Below are 24,540 nucleotides of genomic sequence, written 5' to 3' on the forward strand. Positions count from 1 at the left end.
GTATGTGTGCAAGTGTGAGTGTTGAACCTTAGCAGTCTTGTCAGCAGAGGTGGTGGCAAAGAGGCATCCGTCTGGCGAGACATGACAGCCCAGGATAGTTCCTCGATGAGCCTCGATGTCCTGCAGTTTTTCTCCGGTCTCTGTGTCCCACACCTTACAGTATGCATAAACAGAAAGGGATTATTTACTATTTGATTTCATATTGCTGGTACATGTGTCGTGGGTGTGTGTGTGTGCATGACTTTCACCTTCACAGTACCGTCAAAGGACCAGGACAGCAGTCTGGATTCATTGGGTGAGTTGGAGAGGAGAGAGAAGCATCTGACTTGCTCCTTGTGACCCTGAAGTACTTTACACTCACCTGATTGCCATCTCCACACCTGCAGGGGGCAACAGAGAATGCAATCTTTTAGCCTCTGGTGCTTTTCATTTCACTGCAAAGCTGTTTGTTCGATAAGTTTTGGAAACCTTCTCCTGCACACCTTTTCCAAAACCTGTGTTTGACATTTTTGTAACACCCTAAAAAATATCCAACACTCATACCTGTGACAAGCGAGGTTTACATTTACATCTTTTGCTCTCTTTTTTCTTCACACAGCACTTTCTGTCTCTTTACACGTGTGTGGGTATGTGCAGAGCTATGAATGCTTTCCAGGTAAGACTGTGTGACAATGTTCTGTTATCCCCACATCTAACGGACTACATAGTAGTAATATCTGTGCTGTTCCCAATACCTCTTACATTGATAATGCAAAAAAAAACACACATAAAATCTGTGAGAGCTAACACTGGAAGTGGGACTGAGGTACAGAAGTATGTGTGGTCACAATTAATCATGAAAAGATTTTGTAAGCTTGAAAAGTTTTTTAAAAAAATAGTCTACCACAGAATTATTTTGGGGTTCAATGTTTTTTTTGTAAATACAACACTTATATGCAAGCTTACGAGTAGTATAATTAGTTTTAGTTTTACAGCAGTGATATGGAAGACAAATTTCAGTATTTATCACCTTGGATCTTATTGTCATAATGGGTGACACTATCTTTCTATTGCTTTTCCCAAATCTCTACACTGGTGGGGGTAAATCAAAACTGGCAAAAGAATAAAACCAAAGTTTAAAAATACTGCAACCTTTCCTTCTGTGCCGACTGTAACAGGATGGGTTTTTATTAGAAACAAAGACAAATTTTCTGAAAGTAAATAAAAAAACTGCCTTCTGACAGACCTGTTATTTTGCACAACAATTTAGTAGCCACAAAGCATTTACCAGAAAATTATACAGTGTAGTCTCCTGTATACAAGGTTGTAGTATTTCAATAAGTTCCAAAGTGTAGTAACGTAACTATAAAACACAGCTAATTGTACTGTAGATAACAGTGTTTCATGTATTTTTGCTTTTCGATCCTTAACACAGGTGCCCTGGATAGCACTGAAGGCATTTGTAAAGTCAATACTCTGGATTTGTGCATCTGTCTACAAAGTGCTTGTATTATGTGCACAGGCAGGTAAATGAGCAAAAGCAGGAAGGAAACTGAGCCCAAAGATGAGAGCAGAAAAGACAGAATCACCCAGATAATCCTATCAATCAAGACCCTGTGTGCAATGCTGCACCTTTTCCCCGGGATACAATCTGTCATCAGCCTGAAGGTTAGACTCCATCACCAACTAATATGAGTGTCATTAGATCTATTTACATTCAGTCCGTGTCGGCATTAACACCCAAACACACACTCCTATATCCTAGCAAGCTCACGTCAAACAGCATGAATCTGAATAGTTTCTGAATAAGCGTCGGATGGTGTGAGAATAGGGATGGTCTAGGCAGCAGCCGCATGAATACGGAATAAGGTGCTGTGTTGTCGGGGAGGGAAAGAAGTGCTGCAGTGGACAGGTCTGTCGGAGAAAAGAAAAGATGAAGAAGGACGAGAAGGAGGAGATGAGAGGGGAGGAGAGGAAAGGGAAAATAAGCAATAGAGCATGAACGGTGGAGGCTGACGGAGCGTGACGGCCTGAAATACACACACATGCTTGCACGCAAACATTGATAGTTGCGCGTGTTCAACACAAGAGCAGGAGGGAGATAAAGAGCTATCGAGAGTGGCATAGCCTGAGGCAAAGAGAGGGAAAAAGAAGCTGACTAAAGATGGGGATGAAGGATGGAGAGGTGAAGAGGCCGACAGAGAAGCTGGTCGAATGTAACAGGTAGGAGAAAGTGAAAACACCACAGAGATGCTAGACGCTGTGAGGATGAACGGTTCAGCACAGCAGGCATTTTTACTCAAGGTGAGGAATGGGGGCAGGGGGGAAAGAATAATCAATAGCAGAGAAGAAAAATGGGATGCAGGGTGGAGGAGGAGGTGAAAGAACGCGCCATCAATTAGGCAAGAAAAGAACGTGAGGGACACAGTGATGAACGGGAAGAGAAGGAACAGAAACACCAAGCAGAAAGAGAATAACTAAAGTATAAAGAGAGAAACGGAGGGAGGAAAGGAGTCCGGCCTACCCGTATGGTGGTGTCCTCAGAGGATGTGATGAGTGTTTGGCCGTTCTGGCTGAACTGACAGTGCAGCACAGTCTTAGTGTGTCCCAACAGATTCGCCAGAAGCTTCCCAGAGGGCAGCTCCAACACCTGGAGGGAAGAAACAAAGCAGCATCAGCACCATAAATATTCCAGTAAACTGCCGCAACGGTGGTTCAAGCACACCAAGGCAGTGCTTGGCCATAAGAAAGACTTTTACTGTACCAAGAAGCCACATGAGATTCACACACTGCATCTAGAATGTCCATACAAGCCTCAAGAGTTTACAAAGATTCACTCAGGGAGGAAAAGTGTCCCGGAAAGTTTCCTTAAAAACTCCTGACACAAAGTCGCAGTTTGAGGGAGCACTTGAAGAAGGAGGGAAGTAAAGCACCACTGCTGGCTTGATGGTGATAAGAACATCAAAAAGAAAGTAGAGATGGGGGGAAAGTGTGAGCTTTGAGTGCAGCCGCTCAGTCTGGTCAAGGCCGCAGAGGGCTGCCGTAGGTCTGACAGCCCGGCAGATATTACTGGGGGAGTCAGAACAAAACAGCTTTGATGCTTAAAATATTCAGCTGCTAAAAAAAAATGCCATTGTGGGTTCTCAGTTGCTGCTTCTGCATTAAACCGTGTTAGAATAACTTTTGAGAGGAGAATCCTGACAGAATATTCAATACTGGTTTTTGAGAGAAATGGGATTTAGTGAATGCACTCAAAAGGTCAACTGGATGGAACACTGTGGCCTGGAGATTTCCAGAAGTGTTTAACATGGTTTCATGGAGGTCTCTAGCAAAGTGAGGAAGTTTTTAGCCACAGTTCTTGGAATGGCGATGTCACTGGTGGTTCACCACTTTGGTCTCATGGAATTGCAATAAAATTTTAAACAGACATTCTTATTCCTCCAGACTTGTTGTCTTTTCCTCAATAAGGGTGAAATGTGTGCTTTTAGTGTAATGTCTTGACAAATAGTAAGGGGAATTTGGTTCCAAACTGTGTCACTCTTCTTCTTCTAATTAAAAACATACCCAGATCTGGGGCAGCCTGATGGCCAAGTCATTAGATCACATACCACATGGGCAAAAATGCCCTCAGCAACTGAATCCCTGACCAGTCAGACCTTCGCTGCATGTCATGTTGCTGCTCTCTTTCCTCACATCTCATGTCTATCTCAACTGTAAATCCTCAATAAATGCTAAAGAGTCCACAAAGCACTCACATTTAACCTTGCTCCAGTGACAATTTTGCAATTTTGCCGTAAATAGTAAGTTACTTAAAGTGATACATACACAGCTGACAGCAAAAACTGGAAAGCACAGATGGGCTTCAAAACAGAGAACAAATGAAGCTACAGAAGTACAAAACACCATTATCTTCAGTCCAGCACAACACCTGTACTTTTGGAAGTATAAAAGAAAAGGCCGACGACACTTGGGATTTTACCAGGTGCTAAAATATTTATGTCTCTGAGGATAGGGTTGAAATGTCTGAGCAGAACAAGCCTCGGGGCACGCCAACCATGTTTGTCAAGCTCCACGCACTGAGACGCAAGTTTCAAAGCCAGTGAGAGAACGCCTTGGCAGCTTTACGCGTCCGGCTCAAGCATTTCTGGGATGGTGCAGTAAGGAAAATGCCTGGGGGTATTTGGTAAAAAATAAATACATAAATAAAAATAAACAAATATAAAACCAGGCAAATGTAAACAGGAAAGATGAGGGACCACTTGTTTTTAATACCATCGCAAAGGGACTAAACAAGCCCCTGAATGGTTGCAGAACTCATATTAGGTCAAAAAAAAATGTGGATAAAAGTGGTGCAGGAGTGAGATGGGCAATAATGAGGCCGGTCCTGCATGATGAGATGTAACTGAGTCACACAGTAACAACAATAATCTGCCTATTCTATTATTAGTCTTTAAAAGGCCCTTTGAAAAAGTAAATAAAGAGCCAAAATAACACACACACACAAACAGCAATTAGCGATTGTGGAACACTCTGAAGCACAAATACTTTACACTTTCCCTGCCATACCTGCACGCTGCCTGTGCACAGAGCCACTGCCAGCACCAACCTCCTGTAGGAGGTCAGCAGTCGTCGGATCCTGCAGCCAATCATCCTGAGTACATGACTAGCTGTCAGCCCTGATGCCTGGCACACAATGCACACATGCACACACAAACACACACACAATGGCACTTTCTCCGTCATAAAGAAACACACAGTGACTTTCTGTTCTGTCCTGCACATCCTTTACAGAGTTGTCAACTTTTCACATTAGCATAACAAAGCCAGCATCTCAGGCTGACACCAACTGACGGGATATTAGCAATTTTCTGCCAGTACACTGGTTATAAATAAGTCAGGATGATGGAAGAAAAAACAAATGCACTGCAGTAGTCAGAGGCACCTGGACTTTGTCACAGAGCTCCACCTGGTGTTAGTACAGGGGACCACAACAGCAAAAAACGGTTTCTGCAGAAATCAGCCAGTCAAATTTAAAGCTATTTAATGCCATTTTAATGCTGTACTCTGTAAATGTTGATGCCATGACCATGAAGTCAACAAATTACACAGGTTTGTTTTTTTTGTAAAAGATGATTTTTATATGAAAATTGTCCCTACATTTCACTATTTTTGAATCTGGAAACCACCCCTGACCACCCACGGGATATAGTCATTCTCTGAATTCCACGTTTTCTAGCCATTTCTGCTGGAATTTGCATTTCCCCATTTCCCAGCTCTCCTCCACCTGGTCCAGCCTGCCGGCCACTTTCTAAACATGCAGTTTTTGGCAATTGTACCTGACTGGCCAGAACAATTATCGCAATGTTTTGGCATGTTTACACAGATGCACATATCTGACAAATCGCAGTCTATAATTACATATTATTATATTATTATAATCAAATATTTTTCTTGAAAAATTGCAGAATTTTTAATGCCACTGAGAATCAGATTTAATGATTTTTAATGCCATTTAAGGTCTTAATTTTCACAAGATCAATTTAATGACTATTAATGCTTTTTAACGACCTGCAGAAACCCTGAAAAACTTTCAATGAGCATTCAAAGCACTTAAAATGTACCCAAATCGTATCTTAGATGTTTTTGAGAAGTGTCTTCATGGTGAGCTGCTAACTAGTTTGTAACATATATTGTTGGAAAGTTAGTAAACACCCCAACCCTGCAAATTAATTGATATCTGTATATCTGTAGATCAATACTGGTATTTTTAGTAGTCACCGGACCAAACATCCATTATTGCTCAGGCTCTAATTGCCCGAAAACAGCAACAATTCTGGCTTACTTGAGCTTTTCCGAGTTCAAAGCTAAATTCTAGGGCAACTAACAGAAAAAGAAGTTTCGTTGCTACACAAGAAAATCTCAAATATATTTATTTTTTATGTGCGTCTACTGGAGTTATCAGTCATTTTTCCAGCACTTGTTTTATCTTCTCTTTGTTTAAGAACTCTGCTCTCTAATCATCTGTTCTGTTTTAAGTGCTGGCTGCAATAATCCTTCCCTCTCATATCTCTGGGGTCAGGAGCAAAGAAGAGAGGGACACGGGGGTCCAGAGAAGAGCTGTAATTAAAATCATTAACTCTGTATTCATTAAGGCTGTAGGACCTTTTAATTAATTAGAGGTGCTCTGTGCTGGAGGATGCTGGCCTGGCCACAGCACTGATGTGTCTGGGGACTCTGCTTGAGTAAGTGTTTGTGTTTCATTATAGGACAGTAACTTTGGAGGGGGGGGTGTCCTCTAACTTTGCAGTATATGCATAAAAAGCAATAGACACGTTAAGAAAACACACACGCGAGACAAAGCGGACTAGGATCTCATTCTCTGCCTGAAAACAACAATTCATCACCAAGACAAAGAGATGAGGAGCAAGGAGACCACGGAGACACAGAGAACAAAGGAGGAAGAGAGATAAACAAAACAAAAGAGGGAATAAAACAAACAAAAAGTGTGTGTCAGAGATGTGGAATATGGAGTGAAGAGTGTTGAGAATACAAATCACAGGTAAAAAAGGAGACAACATTGAAACGGGTGAAGGCAAAGGGAGATGAAAGAGGTGTTTGGAGCTGACCTGACATACAGCTGACAGGACAGATAAAGAAGGGTGACAGGGCTAATGTCAGATCCATGACTCAACATGGGCTGAAAAACACTTCCTACAGCAGCATGGAATAGATATTTACACAGTTGCACAAAAGGCTTGTCTTTACCCACACAAACTAAAGTGAGAAGTTTCAGTAATAATTGCTGTTCGTTTGAGTATTAACAGCTAAACCTACTCGAAGATAATTGGAAATTTGCAGAAAAGATGCTAAATTTCAGAGTAAAAATGTAAATAAACAGCAGAAACGGTTCACCATTTTGGGAAATACACAAGTCTGCCTGTTAAATATAAAGCTGGAGCCATGGGACAATTAGATTAGCTTAGCATGAAGACTGGCAGCAGTGAGAGAGCGCTAACCTGGCCCGGTCTATTGCTGACACTCTAGAAAAGAAGCAAAACTTATTGGATTTACATTTCTGTTTTTGCATGGATTAGTTAATGAGATACATCATGTTGGTTAGCAGCTTAAGTGGCACCGGTAGCGGATTAAAGTTAAGCGAATTTTCCCCTTACAGTTTCATATTAAAAAAAAAAAACAGATATTAGAGAAGTAGAGCTCTTTTCATCTATTTCCCAAAATGTCAAGCTATTCTTTAAGGAAGATCAGACCCACTAATGGCAGACTGACTTGGCCAATTTTCCCACTTGCTAAAAAAGTAATTATATGCTACAGTGAAATAAATTCAATTCAAGATTATCTTCACTATAGATTACTATGCAGATAATATGTCTTGAGCCAAAAAACATCTCATAATTTCCCAGAGCACCTTTTTTTTTAATCCTTTTATAGTAACTGAAATACTGTGTTCTTTTGATTTAGTCACTGAAATGAAGTGTCCAAAAGATAAGTTTACAGCTTTACAGTTTCTGTCATGTATTCAGACTGTGTGGTTTCTACCTGCACAGTGCCGTCCTCTTGGCCCAGGACCACAGCTGAGGGCTGCCTGCACATACAGGTACATCTTATCCTGGATGACTTCTCCTCTGACTGGAACAGCACTGATCCCGTTCTGCCATCACGCACCTAACACACACACACATTGCTTTTATCACAACCTGATATGCACGCACCATAGCAACGTAAAACGTGTCTGCACTTGAACACACATTCAAAGAAAAGCAAACATGTCAGCTTCATATTCCTGCTTCAAACAAGCAGCCCACATTGTTTTTATGTAAGTTTTTCTTGCATCTCACCTGCAGTCTGTTGCAGTTGTCTGCAGCTGACACTACGATCTCTTCACCATTGAACAGAACGTTAGAATCTCTCTTCAGGCAGATTGCAGAGGACGTGTGAACCTTATTAGTCTCCCATAGCTGCGAAACAACAAACACAAGACATGTGAAGCCTGAGTAGGACACAAAACTTCCAGAGAAAGGGCAAAGAAATGAATTTCTCATGTTGGTTCTCCTGAATGACCCCTTTCTAACAAAACCTGGGAACAATTGGGCCCTGGTAGTAAGGAAGTCATTAACGTATGTCTGTTAGTTCAAACCAAGGTTCCTTTTATAGTCTGACAACTCAAATACACACACTTAAGAATGCTGGTAATTTCCGTTTCTCTTCCAGGGCAGGTCCTTTTCTAATTGATGGGACAGGATTGACAAGACAGGTCAGTTTAACCAACCGTTTCTCCAGACTGACCAAGCAGTAACCTTTTGGACTGACAGGTGAAACACGCAGAAGCACTTAAAACTGCAGTACCTCAGATGGCTACTTAAGGCTGCCAACAAAAGTGATTCAATCCCTAAAGACCCCTATGTTAAATGTTCAACTTTACAATTACACAAGCAGAGAAATAATAATGTTTACAGCCTGGTACAAAAAACTTTTTGGTCTCTATACTCAAGCTTGCTGGTCAAGAAAACTGTAAATGCGGTGAATTTTCACACAGCTCACCCATTTAAATTCTAATAACTCTTAAAGTTATGCATATTCAGGGGTGTGGTAGATTTGCATGACAGATAGGTGCCATCAAAGGACAGTCCAAACCTCAGAGAAGTTTGTTTGGCCCACCTCAGATCCACTCAGTTTACACACAATTAGTGTCGTTCAGTTAAGGCTGGTTTTAGTTGCTGTTATAAAGTAAGCAGTGAGGTGAAGCCATCTTAACAGAGAAGCCTATAAATTCAATTTTTAAAAAGTGCTCACAGATGATTTTTTTTGCCACAAAAATAATACTGCAAATTTGGGTGAAATAAAGTGATCATAAGTAGCATTGAATGTCCTGTTGTAGCTCTAGTTTGTCATTTAGAATAGAGGTCGATTAATTATCAGCCTGGAAGATTTTCAGATCTGATATTCGGCATTTGTGTCACTTATTATTAATGATTAGTATCAAAATTGAACCTGCAAAAAACGTATTTGTCTAATTTAAATTACTAAGGCCAGTGTATTTATGCTAACTTAAAATAGCAAACCACATTTTACTGTTCTGATATAAAGCAGCTACTGTAATGGCTGTAAACACCACCTTGAAAGTCTAGCCTGCACAGAGATTTTATATCATATGGTTATCACGCTATTTACAGCACATATTGCTGTGTTTAGAAGAATGGTGAGTCTAGGCAAACAAGTTCAAACAATCTTGTTTACATTTCTTCAATAACAGAGAGAAAAGCCTAGAGCAAGTCAAGCCACTGCTGCATAAAACTCTAAATGATTAATATATTTTGCTGTCATTCACACAAAATGAAGATGATTTTTAAAGTATAGCTACAATGCCATCCCTGAGCATTCCTCATTAGGAACTGAATCCTAACAGCTGGCAGGAGGAAACAGACTGCAGTTAGTGAAGGTATGATGTTCAGTGATTGCATGACTTTAGTTTTACTGTCAGAAGAGGTAATTAGAACAGCACTGACAGTATGTCCACAAGCTGGTGGTCTGATGTAGATTCATCACACACACTCACCCTCACGGTTTGGTCATCAGAGCAGGAGAGCAGCTGCGACCCGTCGGGAGAAAACTGGACACGTTGAACCCAACTCAGGTGACCACTGCAGTCAGCCATCTTCTTATTGGCCTCAAGGTCCCACAGCTGGAGGACACACACATGAAGCATTTCACCACAGTTCATACAAAAGATGAGCATAAAACGAGGGAAAGAGAGGAGCACAGCATGAAAAAGTTACAATTTTTCACATTAAAATAATTTCTATGTGTATCTTTTCAGCTCAATAAAATTTCATGTGAGTGTGTTTGTTTACCTCCAGGGTATAATTTGAAAATGCAATGGCCAGCAGGTTAGTAGTAGGACAGGCGTCACAGTACTGCACTGTGCTCAGACGACTAGTCCTGATCTCCAACAACATTTCTGACGTCTCCACATCAAATACCTTTGAAACAACAGGAAAACAACAAATCAGTGTCTACTCTGCCTTTGCGCTTGGTCCAAACATATTGAAAATGCCTCCATGAATGCTGCAGTAACTTATGACGAGTTATTTTAGATTTTGCTTCATTTCAGTTCACTTATTCTTTAAAGCTATGAAACCCCAAAAACTCCAGCAGATTTCAAAGGAGTGTTATCTTTAAAAAACCTGAACCAAAAACTGGACAACCAACAAGAATCGTTGAATTTTAAACTTTCTGACAGTGTTACAATTAAGCATTTATGATGTGCAGATCTGCAAGAATAATAATATTTCTTCAAAATCATTTTATTTTACTTGTCTCATTTCAAAAAATTGCCAAAAATCAATTATATTAACAATAACCATAGGTAAATATTCGGTATAAAGTGAAAAATTCTGTGCTCCTTGATGTAAGCAAGAAGCCCTTAATTACTCAGCTGTGACCAACTACGTAACTAGTAAAATAACAACTACTATAGTACATAGAGTCACAATTTTGTCCAGTCTTGATAACACCTGTTGGAGCTTGTCTACTTCTAGCCATGGTTTTGGTGTTTCCATGGACAGGACTTTATACTGTTGTGAAAAATGAGAGTACGGTGAGTAAAAATGTGACATGACCAAACAACTCACAAACTACTGGAGTTCATAAGGTTAATACAGTAAATATAGACTATATATTAAAGCCTGACCAATCCCAGATATTCGAGACCTATACCAATGTCAGGACTGAGATAAAAATCCTGTATCAATGTCCTGGCTGACATTCTTTTTACAACAAACAGCAAACTTGTAAATGTTCTCTGGTGGACAAATGATGTAATGGCAACGCTGTTCCTAAATGACCTCAAACAAACCTTTGGGAGTGTATTATGAAAACAGGTATCATCTTGTGCCTGTAAATTAAAATCTAAAGCAAATTTGTGACTTCACGGTTCTCCTTTCCCCTCTCCTTGAGGCCAAACAAACAAGCTCAGACATCTCTGCAGTGTTTGGGTTGCAGGCCAGAATACAAACGAATGAAGACATAAAGGACACAGACAGACTGATTACAGGACAAGACTGACTGATTTCAGAAAACCTCAAGAAAGGAGGGGCTGCACACATTTATAACCAGGACACACACTCTTTTAGACTCTCAAGAAGACAAACAGACAAACAGACTCTCATTCTTGTCACCTTCAATGAAACAACACAAGAGCAACAAAGGCAGCGAGGATGAACGAAGTAAGCTGTTGGATTTTTATCTGAGACATGTGAGATCGTGATTGACATCCAAGGCAAATTCTAAACAATTTATCAAACAATTACCCCACAAAATAACAGTACAGCATAAAAAAAACTACGAGCGGCCACTAATTAAATATGCACACTCGCTCACTTATATCTAAAGGTTTAATTTCAGTGCTAAATGCTCACCAAAACAGCATTTCTAACAGCGCATATGACAAGCTTCCCATCTCCGGTCCAGGTGCTGCACTTGACGAGGACTTCTTCATCGTTCTCTGCAACCAAGTCCCTCACATTGATCGTCTTCCACTCATTGGCAGACGACACCTGAAAAAGCTGCATATATGCAGGAAGACGCAAAAACATTCACAGGATGAAAGAATATGTTCTAAAAGTAGTGCAGTCTCAAAGCATCATATAAACCTGGGAGTAATGTTATATGTGGTGTATTTCTGAATATATGTAGAGTTGTTCTGGACAAATTAATTGTCATACCTAAAACCTATTATTTTTATATGTAGCATAAAGATAGTAACAGAAGATGTTTGTCTATCTTATTTACTTTACTTTTCTCCTCTTTGTCAAATGAAGCTCTAGCAATCAACTGATCCTTTGACTTTCTTAAAAATTTGTAGTAGAAAACTCACACTAACGTTACAAATAACAGTAAATATGTCAGAGTGCATCCTGCCCGTGTGAATTGTGTACAGTTTTTATGTGCGCTGACTTTGGAAAAGACAGCTTTACAAGTATTGAGTTTAATGGCAGTCACCTTAATGGTACCATCATTGGAGGAAGTGGACAAATAACTGTCATCGGGGGAGAAACAGCAGTGGCTGACGGGCGCAAAGTGGCCGAACATGGTGTTCTGGGAGGAAGGCTTGTTGAGGTTCCACAACTGTAGAAATAAAGAAATACAGCATGAGATAGAAAGTGAAAAATAAAGAGGATCAGTAAAAAAAGTAAGTAAATAAAAAGCACACGCAGGACAGGTTTGTGGATGCAAAACACACATATACCTTAACATTCATGCAGTCGTCATTGGAGCAGGTGGCCAGCAGGAGGCGCTTTGTTGTGTTGGTGAACTGACAGTGGTTGATCTGCTCCTCATGCTCCTCCTCAAACACTCTCAGCAGCATGGCTCGCTCTGTGTGCCACACCTGAAAGACACAAGTCAAGAATTCTGATAAAATGACTGAACAAAAATGCTGAACCCAAAGCTGTCTACGGGTTTGAAAGACATGTTGTCTTTTAAAAAAATTTAAAATAAAAAATACCAAAATTACACCATTTATCAAAAGCGTCCTTAAAGAGATCCAAATTTAGATGTAAAATCCAGATATTTCATCAAAATATCTTTATTGTACAACTTTCGATTGAAATGCAGGCTGTGTTTACATATAGTGGGTAGGAAACAAGTATGGCAGCTAAACAGTAAAGTATCTGTATTCTGTGGAGTTAAGTTTGTGTTTTTGTATTTTTCACACTTCGGGGAACATATATTTTACAAAAAAAAAAAAATCTAAGAAACTGAATTTTACTCTTATAAGTCTTCACAATTTATTCTATTATACCCATGTTGTATTGAAGATACTTCTAGCCATGGTTCTGCTGTTTCTAAAGAGGTGCAGGGCTTTATATAGCTGTGAAAAACATGCCCAGAGGGTTAACACGTGTCATGTTGTGCTATTTTACGTGCTTGTTGTTGCTGCCATAAAGTTGCTGATAAAGGACCTGTGGACCGCTTACCTTGATTTTCCTGTCAGTTGAGCAGGTTGCTAGGAGATGGTCATCAGGGGAGAAGGCACAACAAAGCACTTCGTCATCGTGGGCCTGGATCTCAGTGAGCTTCTCACCCGAGGTACTTTTAAAAACCTGAGCACACAGATACGATGACAGTAGATAAATGACTGATTAATAACTGCAGTAAAAGCACCGAGTTGCTCACTGGAGGCACAGCTTTACCTTTCTTGTAGCTGTGCAACAAAAAGCAGCTTCAGATATCATGGATTTCTGAAAATCTACTGTTAAACTGGAGAGTTTTAGAATAAATAACCTCTTAATAACTTTTTCTTTTGCTATTACTTCTGTTCTTGCTTGCTTGACCCTGTATGTGTAAAAATGTAAAAATCTGCATATTATCCATAAAAAAACAAATGATCAGATAAGGTACCTGCACATTTAAGCCCTTATAATTGAAGCAGGTATAGTCTACACAACAGCAATGTTGTCTTTTTATTGATACAGACTTCTGAAGTGAAGGGTTTTTCATATTTTCCAGCAGTTTGTCTCCATGGAAACTGCTTGACCTTCATGACTCTACACATAAAACTTGCAGTGACTGCATGGTTACCTTGAGTGTCTTGCTTGCTCCACAAGAGGCAATTTTGGTTCCATCATGAGAGAAGCAGGCAGAGTAGATGGAGCCCTGGTGGGGGTGGATCACCAAACGGGACAGATTCTCTACACCACTCTTATTCCTGCACAAAAAATATCGACAAAAAAAACGTCAAAACTGGGTCACACTGGTTCTAATGTCCATAAGGTGTCACAAAAGAAAATAAAGGTCCATATAGGACAATACAAAACCAACTGATCCTTACATGCACAACAAGGTTAAAACAACATGATTCTGACAATATTTTTTTAAGAGTACTTTGCTAGAAATGCTTGTTTTCATACACGAGGTCAAAGTAGAGTTTCCCAGTGCTGGTTCGGTCCTGAGCCTGAAGCCGAGCTTGTCGGTAAACCTCAGAGTTGTGTGGCTGAGACAGAGCGAGCTGCACAACATCAGGGAAAGGACGCTCCTCCAGCTGGTGGCCGTTCTGAGACAGAAACTCCTGGAACTGACTTCGCACTTCACTGTTCTGGAAGGAAAGAAAATACAAACACACTTCAATCGATTGCATGCTGTAAGTCACTTTAAATGAAAACTGCACAATATATACAACAACTTCTGTACCAATTATATTTATTCTCATTTTTGCACCCATCAGTTTTTCCAAGAAAGGGATGAAAAAACATTTCCTGAAAATTACCAATGACACACAAGACACAAGATTAAATTGTTACTTTGGCATAAAAATAATAAATTCCTACTGCCTCAGAAATTTTAGAGCCTTCTTATTTTGCATGTCCTTATAAAACTGATGTGGGAGTTATGCATCACAGCGCCATGCTTCCCCGCTTGTGTCTAATAAACCATTTGCCACTTATCAAATCTGCCTTCTTGCAATGATGAAAATTGGAAAGGGAGCAGGGGACAGCCGAAACATTGAAGGACAATAAACTTGTCTTTGTAAATGAGATAATCAAAAACAACTTGGGGGAACATAATTGAGGGTCGCGCTTTATTTAATTCACAAAGTTTCACTGAGGAGGGGGGGGCAAAGCGCAAGAAAGACAGATGGACTTCTAGACCTGTATTTTCCCTGAGGACGGACTCATTCAAGAGCACAGTTCACATTTTAATGAAGCTGAATGAGCAGCATCTTCACCCTCTGTCATTTGTTCTGCCTTTTACATCTGCTGACCTCTTTGTCCAGAATGGATCCATACTCCACATAGTCATTGATGAGGTGAGCTGGACCCATTATCTGGGATTTGGTGCTGACCCAGTCCAGAGAGAACATGAGGGAATAGAGCTCCTAAACAGAGAGACCAACAGATAAAGAGACACAGTGAGCAAAAGAGAAAAAGACAGACTAAAGAAATAACACCCTGCCATCAATTCTCCTTCATGTACAGTGGCTGTGCAATATGAACTAAATGAGTTTCACCAGTCAATAAGGATGTTTTCCCCAGATCAATACATATAATGAAATGGAAATTATAAAGAGCAATCATGACTGGTGTAATCAAATGCTCTTCACTGGTTTATATCAGATCAGATTAACATTCCTAAAACAAAAACCTTTCACAGCTAGATCTAATCATATAAATGTCTGATCTTTGTTAAATAGTTGCAAAAGGATTTACGATTCTACTGAAAAGTCAGAAAGTGAAAATATAGAATTTGCCAGTTTCTCTGTAACTCTGTGTTGTACCTGTGAGAGGTTGGCTTTGGCCATGTGGTAGGTCAAAAATCTGATCCAGTAGAGACATTCTTCATCTCCGGAGGTAGGAGGACCATCTCTGTAGTGCTGCTGATACTGACGCACCACCTTACTGTGAAGGCTCTGAAACACAAACACACTTTATAAATGCATGCTGTGGTAATGTACTAGAAAAAAAAGGGATAATTAATAAGCATTATGTTTTAATTATAGCTATTTTGATTATGCTACAGCTGAAGTAAAACAACTGTAACAAATTAGCTAACATGGCCTTTTAAACCTTCTTGTTTAATTGTCTGAACTCTAAAAGTTCTTCTAAGGTTGACTGACCTCGAGCTGGGTTCGATTCTGCTCCACCAGGAAGTCTAGCTGGAGGTCATGAAGGTAGTACAGATAGGGTTTATGGTGACTGTCCACAAAAAGCAGAGACTTGTCCACAAACTCCTGGAGAATGTCCTCCACCTCCTCTGGCTCCAGATCCCACAGAACAGACAGCACCTGGGAGAGGAAACAACACTGACTGTAAGAACTGATAACAATTCACCCCATTCAGTGACTGAACCACTGAAAGCATTAGAATGTATATGATGAGGAATACAAGACAGGGATCATATGACAGAAGCGTCTCGTGTTGTGTAGTCAGACCTTAGCAGGGATTTTGATGTCCTTCTCCAGCACGGTTAAGTCCTTGTAGAGTTCTCGATGCTCATCGGGTAGGACCTCAATACTAGCAGCCATCGCCTGATCCAGAGCATCGTAGTCGTAAGATGAAGACTTGCGAATGCGCTTGAACTGTTTCTGCTGCAGCTGGCGGAGGTAGTAGCACCAACGGTTGGGGTTGTCTTTGAGCAAAGCCCCAATCAGAGACACCACCAGAGGGGAGCCTGACATGGGGCAAAAAGAAGCAGGAATTTCGTGCTAAATGTACAATTTATAAGCAAAAGCATGATCACAAAACAGTAATATTTGAAACTGCATATAGCACAAGACTGTCAGACAGTTATTTTCATCCACCAAACGGTTAGTAAGGCATGATATATTTTTCAAAAACTATTAAAAATCACCAAAATGACATCATTTAACAGAGCTACAAACTGTAACAAAAGAAAGAATCCTTGGACTTTTGATTTTTCGCTGGTACTTGAGCAAATTATCTGTGACGTGCCATTCTGTCAGAAAACTTAATCAAATCTAAACTTAAAATCTTTATTTTCCATATGTCATTTAAAAATTTGTCAAGATCGTAGCATTTCCAATTACCTGATTCTGTAAAAACAAATAACTAAAAATAAAATTACGTGCTCCTTGCTGCAACAATGAAGCCATTATTGACTCAGCTGTGAAAAACAGTTACATGACTTGTGGCTTAACTGGGATGAACTGCAGACTGTGTTTAGAAGCAGCAGATAAGCAAAGAGACAAGCAAAGAAAACAAAGAAATTCAAGTGTCATTTTTTTCATGATTTATGGCATTCTAGCTATCTCATACTGCACAAAACAGATTTCTGAGGTCTTTCTACTTCTAGTCCTGAATGTCTTGTTTCCATAGAAGAGCAAAACTTTATACTGCAATGACAACTGAGTTCACAGAGTAAATATGTTAAAGGAGCAAAAAATTCCCAGAAATTACAGTTCAAATGGATATAAATAATTACAAATTAAACTAAATATACAACTAAATCAAGGTGATGAGTGTTCAAATCACCAATTCTAGTAAAAACTGATTGAATTTCTACCTTTGTTTGCATTACAAACATTTTGTACAGATTGTATGACAGCACACGTCAGTTTACAGACCTTTACATTCTCTGACGATGCTGCGAGCCTCCTCAGGTAGTCCATGAGGCTTCATTTTAGTGTACAGAGCAAGAATCTCCAGCCCCTTGTTTTCATCCAGACCACTTTGCACTCCCACCTCATATTTAGCACCTACAACATAAAAGAAAAATGCAGTGCAGACAGTTGTAGCAACAACTGTATTTTTCAGTGCAAAGAAAAATAACCACAGAACGCTTCATTCATACCGCTAACAGAGTCAGTCAGGCTTCTATTTCTGGTGGTTAGAAGAATCCGACAATGGATATCAAATGCCTTCAGCACTGTACTATCCCAGATGTCATCCAAAATCAGCAGAGATCTAAAAGACAAAAAACCAGAAAGAAACCAGTAAGGAAAAATATGTTTACCACCACACTTGATGTTATTAATAGACTTAACATGGTGAACACATAAGCATTAAAAGAAAAAAGGAAAAAATATTAATAAATTATTGTGTGTCCTCTGTTTTTCTCCTAAACCCTTCTAAACAACTGTCAAGCTTTCCTTAAAATTTCGATTTTAAACTTCTCTCATACATATCTAAATTATATCTTGTTGGAAACACGTACTGATACAAAAACACATTTTAAAGCTGCTATTTAAATCTATTTGGCACAGTAACTACAAAAATACCTAAGCAGTATTTATGATCTAGATGTCAATTTATACAGAAGTCATTATAAGTTTCCTGACATTTTAAAACCCTTCTGCTTATTTTTTAAAAATTGTTTCTTATCATTTTTTCATAGTACTATTTGATTAAATTGTTTGTTGTCTAAGATTTTATATGTTTTGATTAATTACCCTAAATAATCTGATGATTTATTTTTGTGGCCTCACTCATCTTGACATTTAAAAAATAAGACTTACATGTTTAGGCATATTTGTCTACATAAAATAATGATATGGTTATTATTACTGACTGTTCTCGGTGTAAATGATCCTTTTTAATATATTAATTGCTTTAAATATAACGGTGGAGCTATTTCATGTTAAAATCAACTAGCCCTATTCCCTTGATTCTCAGTTTTGCATCTTGACTTGACAGCAGACTGAACAAGAACAAAATTTATCTATATAAAAATGCACAAAGCAGATCATGGTCTTCTCGAGGTAGTGACCTGGGATATCTGCGCAGCATGAGGAAGCGCAGACGTTCCTTGGCTTCATCCAGAGAGTTGGGGGGTCTGGAGAGGGTCTGGGAATCCAGGCTCTGCTCCAGGCGAAAACACAATGACTGCATTTTCACTAGCAGGTCTGGTTTGTCCAGTTGACCGATGGCCAGCCAGTGGATACCTCCAGGAAAACAGTCTGGAGACATAGGAAGGAAAACGACTGAAGTCAGTGAAGTACTTGTTAGGTGACCAAGTTTGACACTACGCTCTCACACTTTAGTGTTAACACTTTGTCGTTTCATGGCTCATTAATTACAATGAAACACTATCTAACTAAATAATTCGGTCCATTAGTGATCTATGATACTTTGCGAGATACAAAAAGTACATCAGTCCAAGTTTATTACAAGTTTCCTTTTCTTTTCGGAATTCTTTGATTAATTAATTTATTTTTAAATCAATGCTGATAATTAGTGCTTCGGTAGAGTCAGGCAAATGATATTCACCTTCGATGAGTCCGTGGTGTCGGACAGCCTCAGCAGTGAGGACAGATTTGCCCGAACCAGCCATGCCGAAGACAGTGACCCAGCCAGGGTCCTTCTGGAGCCAGTAAAGTTTCTCTCTGACCCGGTTCACCAGCTCTGGTCTGCTGACAAACACAACCGGCCTCTGTGGCACGCCGCCTTCACTAAGCACCGTCTGGACTGTTAGACAAACCAGAAGGGGATTGACATAAACACTGTACAAACATATCAACTGTGAATTACTGCAGCATTTTGAACATGCAGAAGAAAACATCAAGGATTTTAATAATAAGAAGGAAATTTGTGTTTACAAGAATATCGATTGACCTTGTAATCAAAGCATCACCCACACAAAAAGCATTGTCTTCACATAACTTTTTTTCCCAACACTCATGGACTCTCACACACTGACAGCGCAGCCATCCAAACCTCCACTCTCTCCACCCACAGCTTCCCACGTCTCACCATAAGATGTAGCGCTATCGGAGGAGCTCTTATGTGCTTCACAAAAGATGCTTGGTAGGTCTTCACGGAGCAGATGTGCCAAATCATCATATGATTCCTTGATCAGGGAGTTGTAGAAAGAGATGTACGCACGATTGTCTTTCATCAACAAAAGCTCCAGCAGGGCTGCAGACTGATCCTTTCTGGTGGGCTGGAGAGAGAAATGTATGAGATGAGGTGAGGACTATGGTTTGGACATGCTGCTATTTTGAAAGTTTTCATATGAGCTGATGAAGCATTACATGATGCCAGAGAAAGTTTGGAAAAAGTTTGAAATGTTAGGGCCAAATCCCGAAATATTTCTTCAAAGACAATGATTTAACTTCACAATCTTCCTTGAATCATGTAAACCAATGATATTCCTAAAATGCAAAGGAACATTTGCAGGTCTTGGTAGCATCTAGTGGAAAAATCGCACGTTGCAACCAACTGAACACCCCTTACCTTACTTGCCCACCCCTCAAGCATGTAGAATTACCTATTGCGGACGCTAAAAACACAAAAAATGTTTAAGGCCCTCTGTATGACAGTGTTTGGTTAGTGTGTTTTAAATATAAAGTAAATATAAAGGTTTAGTTCTAAGGTAAAGAATACACAACTGTTGTTATTTTTAGGTGTTTTTACAAACAGAATTATTAATATTAAATTCCATTTTCACCAATAAATCCCACCTGAATCATACACATTGCCTGGACCTTTAAACATATCGTGGAGAGAGTATGTGTTTTACAGTTGGGGATTCTGCAAGGTACAGTTATCATCATATCAGCTATAAAACAAGCAGTTACACTCAAGATTAAGAAATGCAAAGGTCAGACCCACATTATACCAGAAAATAGATTGAATATCCCTGGAATCATGGAGCTACTTTAAAAAATTATGAAGGACTTTTAGCACACATATCGGTGATGCCGCTACTTCACTTCCTACAACAGCCAATAAGCATTCTGTTTATGTATCTACGAAGGAACCCAGAGCAAAATGTGCTGACACATCTTTAAACTCCTCTGGTGAAATGCAAGTAAGAAATAAAAAGCTATCTGTGAGGAGAAGTTGAAGAAAGGAAGTTGATCAACTTTACGCCATACACATAAAATGGCAACGATACGGGAAAAAAAATACATGACATGAACAAGTAAACGAAGGTGGAGGGAGGGTGACACAATACATGTAAAACATAACAGGATGAAAGGAGGGCAAGGTGTTGTGAAACTCAAAGAACTAGAAGTCTGCAGAAAGAATAAAAACTACATGACACAAAAATAATATAGGTTTCAAAGGATTAAAAATGTCCCTTTTTTTTCTCCAATCTTCAGCATAACCTCACCTTAGTCCTGATCTTCTCCTCCTCATCCACAGTCATCACACCATCACTGATCATGTGGTCCATCAGGTATGAAGGCTTGATGTCCTGCTCCAGTCTGTGGCGAAAGCGCAGCAGACAGCTCCGTGCTCTTTCCTCCAGCGCCATCTCTGCACAACACACCAACCATGCACGATCTTGATGTACTGCAATTGATGGAGAGCATGCATTGAAACTTTAAGGTCTTTCATTGTGCCTCTTTTCAGCATATTATTACTCGTTATGTGGTGATCAGCGTTGGTTTGTCTCTCTGTCTGTTAGCAACATTACTCAAAAACGGACTAACGGAATTGGATGACATTTTCAGAGAATGTCAGAAATGAAACAAGAAACAACTGATTGGATTTTGGCAGTAATGCGGCTTATGGTCTGGATCCACGGATTTGTTGAAGATTTCTGTATAATTGCGAGATAGCAGCACAGCGTCACTGTAACTATGACTACAAGTGAATGCTACGTCAGCTGCCTGCTGACAATCATGTGATTGCGATCCTACTACAAATCGACCGCTGTGGTATTATCTGGACTTACCCGTTGGAAATAATACAAGGAACAATTCATTAAATTGTGGGGGTGTTTACGTGTCCCATCAATTCCTGTCACCCGCTACGTATTTAGGTCATACGATTCAGTATCCGTACATAACACACACATGCATAACCCACGCATGTGCTCATCGCAAGGTCCTTTTGTTTGTGGGTACATATTTATTAAATAGTCACACTCTATAGTGCCCTGATTACTGCCACAACTTTTTTCAAGATTTCAGCCGACAGAAATTATACGACTGAGCAGCCTTGGCGGAGTACTGTGCTCTCTGAGTGCTTTTCTTGTTTTTAAAGATCTTTCATGTCCCTCAAATGTGTCTTTCAGTTATTCAGCTCAAAATCCCGCAGAGATGGTTCATGTTAATATGACTTTCTAACTTCAGGTTTTAGTCTTGTTCTAAACATGCTGTTTCAGTCTGTAGCTGTAGCTGCCCCCTTCAGGATGAAGACTCTCTCTGTTCCTGTGACTGACAGGACAACGCAAAACAGTTGATCACATGATAGTCAACACAGTGTATCAGACCAGGACTTTCTGTTGTCTTTGATAATGGCTCTGAGGTGACCGTTTAACATGTAGTCTTAATGGGCTCCATTTCAGTCACAATGTATTAGCTCAATTAAAAGGCAATATATGTGAGCACAGACAGTAGAAGAGAGGTAAGCATATTTAAACACTAGCTGAGTTTAGGTGTCACTGAAGCACAATATAAAAAGACCAGTCCAGTCCTTGCTGGTTTCAAATAGGCTGCCACCATTTCTGTGTTTCCCTCAGTAATACAGTTTCCACAGAGCTCTGACCTGTGGGAATACGATCAAAACTAATGGTAGCGTCAGCCACATTAGTGCACAACATGCTAACACTGAAGATTCTTGGTAATAGTGACATTGCTATCAATAAAAGTAATCCATTAAATATTCTGTTCTTCAGAGGCTGGGAGTGCATGAGGACTCTAATGTTCACTTGTGCCGCCAACAGCAGAACATCTGGTGTGCTTTGCTTGAGGCCGAGGCATTTTAGAGTTAGCAGAAGCAGCTTTACAAAGTAAACAAACCTGGTTGATTGGAATGACTCACCTGGAAGCAATGGTCAGTGAGGGAGCAGAATTGCACAAATTTTGAACTAGATGACTAGTGGTTCCTCAGTTGGAACTGAGGAGTTAAAGTCCGATGAGTTTGTAAAGCTGTCAGTTTATCCAGTTGAGGGGGGATTTGTGTAATGGTAGTAGTATATTCGTATTTTAACAGCTTTGACATTATACCTCCACGTTTATAACAACCACCAAACACAACGAAAATGGATTTTCACCGTAAAGGATGCTTAATGAACTGTGCAACAGAAGCAAAATAACAAAAACAAGACACAAAATGACAAAAACAAGATGAAGGAGACACAAAACAACAAAAACAAGACAAAATGACAAAAAGAGACACGAAGTGGCAAAAATGAGAAACAAAATGACAGAAACGTGGACCTGATCTGCTGAGGGAAGTGTAACTTTTTTGCATGTTATCTACTCTATGTATTGCACTGCCATTATTGACATCTCTAAATTGACATCTTTAAATGGCATACTAAAGAAAATTGTTGATAGTTAATCTGCAACCATTTTGATGATTTACTCTGTAAAAACAGCTGTTAAAGGACTTTACCTGAGGTTGTGAGAAATTCTAATGAGTAGCTTTAATGAGGATTTCCCCATTAATCCATAAAACAACAACAATAATGCTGAAAAAAATTGGTAGTTTCAACACTAAATGAAAGACAGGTCAAAAATACACAAAAGGATGAGGACACTAGATCTAGGAGACTTTAACTATGCCTCGGTAGTACAGAGAGCAAAAGGGGAACAGGTAGATCATAAAAGTGAAAATGGAACTGGCTGTTCACAATGGCATTACTAAGCACAAAGTTCAGATGGCTTATCATCGATTAATTTCTTCTGGTATCAACACAATGGTGTGAGCATGGTGACTTTCTGACAGCTCTGCAGTGCCTGTCAGTGAATGAATAAATAGAGACACTGCATGTCTTGACTAGACTTTCCTTTGCTCTTATACTATAAAATGTAGGAAGTATCTTATTATCGCTAGTATGACAACTCATTTCAATACTTGTCTAGACAAGTTCACTCACTTTGACTCGACAACAAAATGAAACAAAGAAAGTTGCCACCAGCGGGTACTTACGAGTGTCCTCTTTTGTTTAACGAGGCCGGTATTTGTTGAATTGTATCTGACCGTAAAGTGAAGTCTCGTTTTGAAGGTTCCAATGAGTAAAACCCCTTTAAATCATCTGTCAACGTTGTACTACACGCCCAGTTTTGAAAGAAGGGCTTCCTGGTTCACAACAAAAACAACTGCCCCGGCGTGAGGCAGCCAATCCCGTGGCAAGATTCAAAACACGTGACCGATGAGCTCACGCATTTGAAGAATGTGTAACTAGGCAAACTGACGCTGCATTCAGACTCTATTTCTCTGTCGTAAATATGAAAATTCTCTTTTTTAAAACCCTTTGTCTTTGTTTATAAGAGCCAAAGATAGAAATCAGTTTAAGATTATTTAATCCAGCAGCGGTTGTTTGATTTGTGCATTGATGCCATTATATGCTATTGTAACTGACGAGTAAGAGAAATGTGCTTCACTGCCGTAATTTAATCAAAATGTAATTGATTTAATCAGCGTTTTGCAAATTCACGATACAGTCTCGATACTTTCCATCGATCAAATATTACATCTTAGTATGTTATTATGGGTTAGTATGAACTTAGAAAAGACATTTAGAAAGTGTCCATTTGTGCTTGTACCTCAAAATTACTCAATTTCCTGAATGCACTTGAAGGCAACGATACTGCCTGGTGATAGAAGCGATGAGAGCATGTTGTTTATTGCACTGTACACTGACGCAGTGATAATGCAATTATGAAGAGCCATAAATAGTTTACCTGTATAATGCTGTGAACAGATAAACTTGTTGTCAGACCTCGAAACAATAATAAATTCTGAATAGAAAATTAAATTAAGGCAGTCTGACAATCAAATTCCAACAATTGAATCTCCATTTAGAGAAATACTGACTACTGGAATTAATTTCGAATACATTTTATTAGTAAGGATGTAAAATCTCACGTTTCTTTGCAAGTGGGTGATCATAATTTCCCTCCTGTCTTTGACAACAATTTTTAAATAGAGGTGATCCATGTAGACCATGTAAACCTTACATTTACTGACAAGATAACACTGAAATTTTAGTTATAGGTTCAAGCTTGGCTTTTGATTAGAATTGTCCATTGATCATTTTATTACATTCATGTTTTAAAATGTTCTGTTGTCTTTTATGTACCCTTATGAAATTCATTCCAAAGTTATTATTCTTTTGAAAAATCATACT

At 39.4% G+C, this 24,540-nt stretch overlaps 1 protein-coding gene across 1 annotated transcript in view; it reads right to left on the minus strand.

Moving 5' to 3' along the window:
- apaf1 (apoptotic peptidase activating factor 1) overlaps nucleotides 1–23,486 on the minus strand; it is a 54,413-nt gene extending 30,927 nt beyond the window's left edge. Inside the window, exons 1-24 of the mRNA XM_023284760.3 lie at nucleotides 23,340–23,486; nucleotides 20,569–20,750; nucleotides 19,203–19,392; nucleotides 18,720–18,917; nucleotides 18,220–18,409; nucleotides 17,305–17,417; nucleotides 17,078–17,209; nucleotides 15,926–16,164; nucleotides 15,611–15,778; nucleotides 15,272–15,403; nucleotides 14,759–14,872; nucleotides 13,908–14,092; nucleotides 13,579–13,705; nucleotides 12,975–13,100; nucleotides 12,245–12,385; nucleotides 11,998–12,123; nucleotides 11,415–11,561; nucleotides 9,849–9,977; nucleotides 9,554–9,679; nucleotides 7,836–7,955; nucleotides 7,537–7,662; nucleotides 2,504–2,629; nucleotides 249–380; nucleotides 28–153 (exon numbers count right to left, since the gene is read on the minus strand). Coding sequence (XP_023140528.2) covers nucleotides 28–153; nucleotides 249–380; nucleotides 2,504–2,629; nucleotides 7,537–7,662; nucleotides 7,836–7,955; nucleotides 9,554–9,679; nucleotides 9,849–9,977; nucleotides 11,415–11,561; nucleotides 11,998–12,123; nucleotides 12,245–12,385; nucleotides 12,975–13,100; nucleotides 13,579–13,705; nucleotides 13,908–14,092; nucleotides 14,759–14,872; nucleotides 15,272–15,403; nucleotides 15,611–15,778; nucleotides 15,926–16,164; nucleotides 17,078–17,209; nucleotides 17,305–17,417; nucleotides 18,220–18,409; nucleotides 18,720–18,917; nucleotides 19,203–19,392; nucleotides 20,569–20,712 — 3,357 coding nt within the window. The 5' untranslated portion in view covers nucleotides 20,713–20,750; nucleotides 23,340–23,486. The remainder of the gene's footprint in view (nucleotides 1–27; nucleotides 154–248; nucleotides 381–2,503; nucleotides 2,630–7,536; nucleotides 7,663–7,835; nucleotides 7,956–9,553; nucleotides 9,680–9,848; nucleotides 9,978–11,414; nucleotides 11,562–11,997; nucleotides 12,124–12,244; nucleotides 12,386–12,974; nucleotides 13,101–13,578; nucleotides 13,706–13,907; nucleotides 14,093–14,758; nucleotides 14,873–15,271; nucleotides 15,404–15,610; nucleotides 15,779–15,925; nucleotides 16,165–17,077; nucleotides 17,210–17,304; nucleotides 17,418–18,219; nucleotides 18,410–18,719; nucleotides 18,918–19,202; nucleotides 19,393–20,568; nucleotides 20,751–23,339) is intronic.
- Between the last annotated feature and the right edge of the window lie 1,054 nt (nucleotides 23,487–24,540).

Source organism: Amphiprion ocellaris, chromosome 21, assembly GCF_022539595.1.
Source record: "Amphiprion ocellaris isolate individual 3 ecotype Okinawa chromosome 21, ASM2253959v1, whole genome shotgun sequence".
Taxonomy (NCBI): Eukaryota; Metazoa; Chordata; class Actinopteri; family Pomacentridae; genus Amphiprion; species Amphiprion ocellaris.